Genomic DNA, 8,243 nt, shown 5'->3' on the forward strand with positions numbered 1-8,243 from the left:
GGAACTCACTCTCAGGTTCAAATGAGGTGTTCCAACACATCTAAGAGGGAATGCCTCCTTAAATTTCGTGTCTGCTCCACACCAACCTCTTGGTTAGTCCCTATTTAGCTTTGGCTAGTCCGTCCCCACCTTCTTTGTGGGCAAAGCTTCCACTGACAGGCCACCATTCTCTGCTATGTCACTGTGGTTTCTACTCAGCACCCCAGTCTGGGGTCCCGGCTCCGTCCTCCTCACGGTGGTCCTCCTGCTTAGACTAAGTGTGTGTATCTGGCATAAGTGTTATCTCTGGGACCTCCAGCACTGCTCCACAGACCTGACCGGGAAGACGGCAGTGGTGACTGGGGCCAACAGTGGTGAGTACTCATCCTGCCCTATCACCTCACATGGGCCACAGCCTCCAACAGCCCCAACAGGGAGGGCAGAGAGGAGGATCAGCACCCACTGTCACACCTTTGTCTCTCCCCTTGCTCCGTTGCCCTCTCTGCACTCCTTGCACTACCCTTCTCTGAAGCTGCCCTCCCACAGGCATTGGGAAGAGCGTGTCCCAGGAGCTGGCCCGCCGCGGGGCGCGTGTGATCCTGGCCTGCCGCAGCCGTGAGCGTGGGCAGCAAGCCCTGGCCGAGATACGAGCAGCCTCAAAGAGCAACCAGCTCCTGCTTGGTGAGGTGGACATTAGCTCGATGGCCTCCATCCGGAGCTTTGCTCAGTGGCTTCTGCGCGAGCATCCAGAGATACACCTACTGGTTAACAATGCTGCAGTCTGCGGTGTGTGTCTTGACTTACTTCCCCTAAACACATTTCAGGAGCCTCCTTTCTGGCTCAGGGACCCCAAAACAGGCAGCCCCAAGCCTAACCTGTATATCCTGTGGAAACACTCTTAATTCGGACACTGTCCTATTGGACACTGAAGCTACCTTAAGTTGTAGCTTCACACTTCACTGCCCCGATGTTGACACATACATGCTCCTGTGGCTTTTCTACTGAACCCTCATATATCCTCCCCAGACATCATCTCCCTCAGGACTATCATTTCATCACCCACCACCTATGTTTTCATCTCCTCCCAGGATTGCCCACAACACGTACCCCAGAGGGCCTTGATGTCACCTTTGCCACCAACTACACTGGACCCTTTCTGCTCACAAATCTGCTCCAAGGTAAGGAAGGATGGGTGCTTATTGTCTGTGCTGCCCCTGTGTCTTCATTCCTCTGGCATTTTCATGTCTTACTGCCTCCCATGGTCCCCAGATGCTTGCTGAACGATGCCCCAGTACACTTTTGCTGGATACAGCAGGGGAACCCACTTGGCACCAGCCAGGTTTAGGAGGCTGGTAATGGAATCAGTCAGCCCCAAATACAAGCAACAGGAAGGTGTAAGATCTATACAGGCCGCCTCCCCGTCCCCCAGGTCTGAGTACTAGCCTGACCAGGAGTCACTCATCTCAACAAAAGCTTTCTGAAGTCACTAGGCTGCTAGGATTAAGGACGTTCTTCCTGGGGAGGTGGGGCTGGGTGGCAGGCACATCCTCCCTAACAGTGTTTTCTAGATGGTCTAATGACCTCTTAAAAAGCAAATTAATTTTTGGCCAGGTAATACACTTCCAAAGTACAAAATCGAAAGTGTTGAAGTATACAGAAGGATATACAGAAAAAAAAAGAAAAAAAGGAAGAAAAGGAAGTCTCTTCTCCTTGAAAAGCAGCTCCCCATCCCCCTCCTGGGGGGCAGCTGCCATTGCCAGGGTCTCATGTTCCCTTTAGCGGGCAATTAAAGTAACCCAACGGGAAAGTGCAGAAAGGTCAAACTCAATGCATCTGCAAGTATAAAAGTTTTTTCCCCCTTTCCAAAAAGAGTGATATGCTACAACAACCTATGTGTACTTTGCTTAATAATAGTTCCTTAAACTGTCTTCTCTCCTGTCTTCCCTCCTGCCACTAAATCACCGTTCATCATACCACTGTCTTGCTTCAGGTCCTTTGAAGGTAGTCTATGCTTTATAAATATAAAACCTAAGCTGCTTCTCTCCACTTACGAGTCCCTCTGCAGACTGAGAGCCTCACCGTTGCCTTTCCCAGACTTACACTCTTGTCACCAGCCAGCCAATCTGTATCTCTTGGACCACACTCTTTTTTAAATTCTGGCTGCGCTTTTGCACATCTGTTTCCCTTTATCTGGAATATCCCTTCCCATCCCTTTAAGGCAGAGTAGCTTTAGCTCAGCTGCCAGCACTCAGCACAGATCCCGCTTGTGCTGTGGACTCTGCCCTGACCCCTCTGCCTCCCCAGCTGCCCCCATTTCCAGGGCTCCCTTCGCCCCTGTGCCCGTCTCTGTTCCTGCACTGACGCTGCTGCGTGAAGATCAGCCTCCAACTCGGCCGTGAGCCCCTGTCACTGTGTCTGCAAGTTTGGGGTTCATTGTCCTCTTTAAGAATAATTTTCTCTCCAACAACTTTTGGCTAGATACCTCCTGCTCAACTTTTCATTTGTGATTCTTCCTTTAAATGTAGGCTCAAGACAGTTTTAGCATTTTGAAACAACAGGCAAACTCATATGTGACAGCTAGTATTTTTCATACTTTATATAATCCAGACATTTTTTTAATACAGTTACGTACTCTTTTTTCTTTTTCTTTTTTTTAAATTTAACTTGTTCTCTTGAGAGTAATTATACTTTCCTTTTTTTTTTGAAGGTAGTTTAAAAAATTTTAAAGCCCCACTTTTCCAGGTATCTCTGCATACGGTTCTTGTCCCCTAAACTTAGCACCCATATGTCCTTAGCACGGAGTTTGTGTCTGCCATAGTCCAGGGGCCTAATGGATAGTCGTGCAATGAATAAGCAAGTGACTGAATCTATGAATGTGTGAAAGACAGCTTTCACAGCGTTTCCAGTCTCTCCTTCCCCCACTTAGCCCTCAGTGAGATAAAAATATGAACCAGGATCAATTACCTCCAGCTGGCAGGTGGAAGAAGAGCAAGGCAAAACCCCACTTTTATTTTAGGCAAAGAAACCAAAAAACTCCCACAAAGACCAAAAAACAAAACCCCCAAACAAAACAAAAGACACACTGAAATACAACAAGAGGAAAAGCGTGAGGAAAGCAGCTGGAACGGAAACGCAGCCTCGGTCACACCCAGCTCCCCCGCGCCTCACCTGGGCGCCTGCGCGGGGGGCCGCGCTCCCCCGGGGGGTTAATGGAGAAGCAGGCCGGGGGGGGGACGGGCGGGCGTGGGCGCGAACTCCCGGCCTTGCCCTGAGAGTGTGTGGCCCTCTCTCCTCCCAGGGGCCCTACAACGGGCGGGGGCAGCCCGAGTGGTCAACGTGTCTTCCTTCAGGCAAGAGAAAGGGTACATTGACGAGGAGCACCTGACAGGGGCTGGTAGACCTTTGACCTTCAACCAGAACTATGACTGCAGCAAACTGCTTTTGGCCTCATTCACTGGGAAGCTTGCCCAGAGACTTCAAGGGACAGGTAATTGCCTCTGGCAGCCCCTGCTCCTCCACTCCCAGGGCTTCCTCCCAGTCCTTCACATCTCATCGCAGTATGTTTTGATCATGAAATATTCCCAGTGTCCCCCGAGCCAGCTGTTAACCTCCACCCTTTGTCATCTGTGCGCCCTCTATTTCTCTCAACCCTATCTTCACGTCTCCCCTTCAACCCTTTTTCCAACTCTCATCACCCACAACTCCCTCTCCTCCCAGTATTTTCCAGTAGCAACACCATCCATCGTGTTCCCCCCAAAGTTCACCCCGCACTTTCAAATACTTGAGTCCGCTTCCTGGCTCGGATATCGCCATTCATGTGAGTTATAGAACCCTGACTTCAGGCACCACCTCGAGTGTCTGGTCACCTCCACTGGGCAGGGCTGGTAGGGCCCTCCCCTCTTTGCACATCCTAGAGCCATGTTTAACCCTTTCCTCCTCTCACTGTGCTTTCCACTACGGTTGTCTCTCCCTCTCTCAGGTGTGACTGTGAACTCCGTGGACCCTGGCGTTGTGTACACGGAGATCATGAAGAATTTCTCTTGGTTATATCGTTTCATCTTCTGGCTCCTCAGCTTCTTCTTCAAGGTGGGTGGGGAGGAGCTGGCTCTGCCTGAAGGGATTGGGGCAGGGGGTCTGCTGCTCAGTGTGTCCCTTCAGGCTACAGCCTGCCTGGCTTTTAATCCTCCTCCTCCTCCCCCACCCCCGTGTCTCCGCAGAACAGCAAACAGGGTGCAGTCCCAGTGCTCTACCTGAGCTTGGCAAAGGAGCTAGATGGCATTTCTGGAAAACATTTTAGCAGTTCCGGTGTGATAACTCTTGCCCCTAAAGCTGCCCGAGATCCTCACGTGGCCCAAAGCCTCTGGGATACTTCAGCCCGACTAACAAATCTAGACAAGATGGACTGACCTCTGTGACCCCTGCCCTGACTCGCCGCCTTCCCCCTGACTCCCAGCCCTCACTCGGATTTTGCGTTCTGCTTGTCAGTTCCAAGGAACAATCAGTCACCTTGTTGGGTGTAATGACCACTTCCTCTTCCTGTTGGCTCCACGCATGAGAGCTCAGCTTAGCCTGGGGACAGCTCCAGCTTCTACTTTATAGCCATTTCTCAGATGGAAGTGTTCATCTCTTGGGCACTAGGATCTCCAAACCTACCGAGCCCCGTGTTCTGGTGACGGGGGAGTAAAGGTCCTTCCGGTGGTCTATTAGGGTTCCTGGCTTTGTGGGAGGCAGCACCACATAGTGTCCTCTGGCCCAAGGCATATACCACACGGCTGCAGGACAGCACCCCAGCTGCACAGGGTGTTGTCTCCCAGCTGGTACAGTAACTGCCCGGGTAATGGTTCCATCTTTCTATCAGACCAGCTGCTCCTGGATGCTGAGTCATGTGATAAGGCAGGTGAATTCTCAGAGTGAGAGCCCACTACTTCTTTTCTGGGGTCTTTGTTCACCAGTAGAAGTTTTTTGTTTTTTTAATGGTGGTGCTGGGTATTGAACCTAGGACCTCGTGCATGCTGAGCATGCTGTCTGCCACTGAGCTGTACCCTCCCCTCATCAACATAAATTTTGGAATCAGCTTTTCAAATTTCACACAAACAAGTCCTTTGGGGATTTTGCTACATCTACTTGGCAGGATTGATATTTTTATGATAATGTGTTGCCCTAAACATGAACAAGGTGTACTTATATCTATTTAAATCTTATTAATACCTTCATAAAATTTTGAATAATTTTATCCATAAAGATCGTGCGTAAGTCTTACTATAATTCCAGGTTCCCTGCTTTTTAGGCTATTGGAAGTGGTATTTTAAAATTCGTATATTAATCATATATCAAACAACTTAATTAATTTCTCTAATTCTAATAAGTTATCTGTAGATTCTTTTGGTTTTTCCACATAGAACATCCCACCATGTAGTGATGATAACAGATTTATTTCTTCCCTTTCAACTATTATGAATCTTGTTTCTTTTCCCAGACCTTAATTGATTTTCTAGTATTAAACCAAACTTGCTTTTAAACCAACTTGGTCAGAGTATTACTTTCATATACATTGCTAAATTTAGTATGCTCGTGTTTTGGTTTGGAACTTTTTACTACATTCATAAATGAGACTGGCCTTTACTGCCCTTTCCCTTACTTGTATTACCATTGTCTGGTTTTGCTGTCACGGATATATTCATTTTGTAAAATGAATTTGGGATTTGTGTTCATCCAGGGATATCATGTGAGAAGTAAATGTCAATTAATTGAGGATTAAATATGTACAAGAAACTTGACAGGGGAAATAGCTGTGAGGGAAAATGGGGAAGAAGCTGGGAGAAGCTGGGAGAAGCTGGGAGATCCACCAGACTGTGAGACAAGGCTGACCCTGAGTGAAGGAGAGAAGGTTGGAAGGAGCTTCTTAGGGTGCGGTGTGGTAATTTTTCCATTTTAAACCTCCCGCTCTCGTTTTGAAAGTATGCAGTCTATTTCTGCTCTTTATTGGTTAGTCTAAAATTTTTAACCTGTATGTTTAATTTAACAGTGTTGTTAATGAACATCTTTATTTTTCTTTAAAACGATACATAGATCTTAGAATTCTTCAACATTAATCATTCCCTTTGAATTTGTATACTTTTGTAACCCGATATTTTAATTTATTATTTCATTAATTTCACAAATCAGGTATTTTGTTATTTTCAATAATTTTGGTTTTAATTTTCAATAAGAAAATTGATATTTTTATCAGTTGATATTTGCGTTGACTTACCCATATGTTTCATATTTCCTCTGCTCGCTCGCCTTTTTTATGTCTCAGAGCTTCTATCTGTTATTATTTTCCTACTGTCTTGAAGCATATGCTTTAGAGGTTCCTCTGATGGGGATTCGTGGTAGACAGACTTCTAGGTGGCTCCCAAGGTCCCCACCCCCTTGTGTGCACATTCTCCACAGTCTTCTCCTCCTGAGTGTGCGGAGACTCCTGAACACGATGGCAGTGCACTCCTGCGATTATGTTATGTATCTGCTGATGTAGTGAGAGCCAGAACCATTTGGCTGTGTGTGTGTGTGTGTGTGTGTGTGTGTGTGTGTGTGTGAATGAACATTTTTTCATGTCTACCAGTTTTCTTCACCTCTTTCAGTTACATGTTTCTGTGTTTGAGTTCCTCAAAGATTTCCAAGGTTTGTGTCATTAATTAATTTATCCATTTAATCAATAAGCCATTTGCAGCAACATGGATGAACCTGGAGATCATCATTCTAAGTGAAGTAAGCCAGAAAGTGAAAGAAAAATACCATACGATATCACTCATATGTGGAATCTAAAAAAAAGAAAAAAGGGGACACTAATGAAATCATCTACATAACAGAAACAGACTCGAAGACATAGTGAACAATATTAGGGTTACAGAGCTTAGGGGAAAGGGGTGGGAAGTAATAAATTTGGGAGTTTGAGATTTGCAAATGATAACCACTATATATAAAAATGGGTAAGAAATATCTTCTGTATAGCACAGGGAACTATATTCAACATCTTGTAATAACTTTTATGAAAAAGAATATGAAAACAAATATATGTATATATATGCATGACTGGGACATTATGCTGTATACTAGAAATTGATCCATTATAATTGAGTATACATCAATAATTTAAAAAAAGCAGCAGTTGTAACAAAATGAAGATGAATCTGTGCCCTTCACCCACAATAAAATACCCATCAATTCTTGTAAATAAATAAATAAATAAATAAATGTATGTGTTTGTGGCGTGTCAGCTGATCAAGACATTGTTCTATATGTTACTGTCCTACAGTGATGGATAAAACAGCCAAGTATCCATGAAGTCAACGGCGTACATTCTAGCGGAGTGAGAGACATAATAAACACAAATATGTTGTAAGATTCCATAGGCGTGAGTGCTGTGGACACAAAAGAAGCAAGAAAGGAAAGAGGGAGTGCCATGATGAGGGGCTGGGGTTGAAATTTTAAATAGGTTGGCCAGGTAAAGACTCAAGAAACCAATTGGCTTTGAGTTAATCAAAGGGAAGGGTATTTCGGGTGGACCGGACCTAATCAGGTGAGCCCTTTAAAAGCGTTCAGGCTTCCTCAGAAGTCGGAGAGTCTCCTGTTCACCTTGAAGAAGCACACTGCCCCGTTGTTGAGCAGCCACGGGGCCTCTAGCAGTTGAGGCTTCAGTTCTGCGGTTGCAAGGAGCAGAATTATGTCAGTAACTGGTGAGCTTGGAAGAGGACTAGGAGCCCAGGTGAGACTGCAGCCCTGAACGACACCTGGATTTCAGCCTGGTGAGATCCTGAGCAGAGGACCCAGCTAACCTGTACCCAGACTCCCGACCCATAGAAACCGTGAGACAACACATGTTTTCTTTTAAGCCACTGAGGTTGTAATCATTTCTTATCCAGAAACAGGTCACAAATACAGCATCTAGTAATAGCAAACTGCTTCAGTTTTATTTGTTTGAAAATGTCTTTATTTTGCCCTCATTTTTTAAGAATCATTTTGCTAGCTAAAGTTGACAGTTATCGTCTCTTATTCAGTTGAAGATAATATTTTTTGTCTCTGGCTCTCATCGTTGCTGTTGAGAAATCAGATACTAATGTAACAGTTACTTTGTGGTGAATCTGCTCTCTTGTTCCTTTTCTATACTTTAAATCCCCTTTTCTGTTTTTAAAAATTAGTGAAACATATTCACTTTATGTACTGTAACAACATTCCAATATCAGTCATCTTCGCAGGTTTGGATAGTTTATGGTGGCTTGTTTCTT

General features: G+C 45.5%; 1 protein-coding gene across 1 annotated transcript; it reads left to right on the top strand.

The window, feature by feature from the left end:
* The first annotated feature begins 108 nt into the window (after positions 1-108).
* Positions 109-6,001, top strand: LOC105085661 (retinol dehydrogenase 12). The gene is made up of 6 exons (XM_064494355.1): positions 109-353; positions 526-765; positions 1,068-1,157; positions 3,278-3,466; positions 3,959-4,065; positions 4,197-6,001. The coding sequence occupies exons 1-6, from the start codon at positions 176-178 to the stop codon at positions 4,383-4,385; spliced, it is 993 nt and encodes a 330-aa protein (XP_064350425.1). The 5' UTR covers positions 109-175; the 3' UTR covers positions 4,386-6,001.
* Positions 6,002-8,243: the final 2,242 nt, after the last annotated feature.

Source organism: Camelus dromedarius, chromosome 15 (genome assembly GCF_036321535.1).
Source record: "Camelus dromedarius isolate mCamDro1 chromosome 15, mCamDro1.pat, whole genome shotgun sequence".
NCBI classification, from domain to species: Eukaryota; Metazoa; Chordata; class Mammalia; order Artiodactyla; family Camelidae; genus Camelus; species Camelus dromedarius.

Bases quoted from the DNA above. Each gene is read 5' to 3' on its own strand.
- LOC105085661 (XM_064494355.1), top strand. From the start codon at position 176: ATGTCACTGTGGTTTCTACTCAGCACCCCAGTCTGGGGTCCCGGCTCC. The intron at 354-525 runs GTGAGTACTCAT...GCCCTCCCACAG, and splicing joins GGTGACTGGGGCCAACAGTG to GCATTGGGAAGAGCGTGTCC. The intron at 1,158-3,277 runs GTAAGGAAGGAT...CTCTCCTCCCAG, and splicing joins GCTCACAAATCTGCTCCAAG to GGGCCCTACAACGGGCGGGG.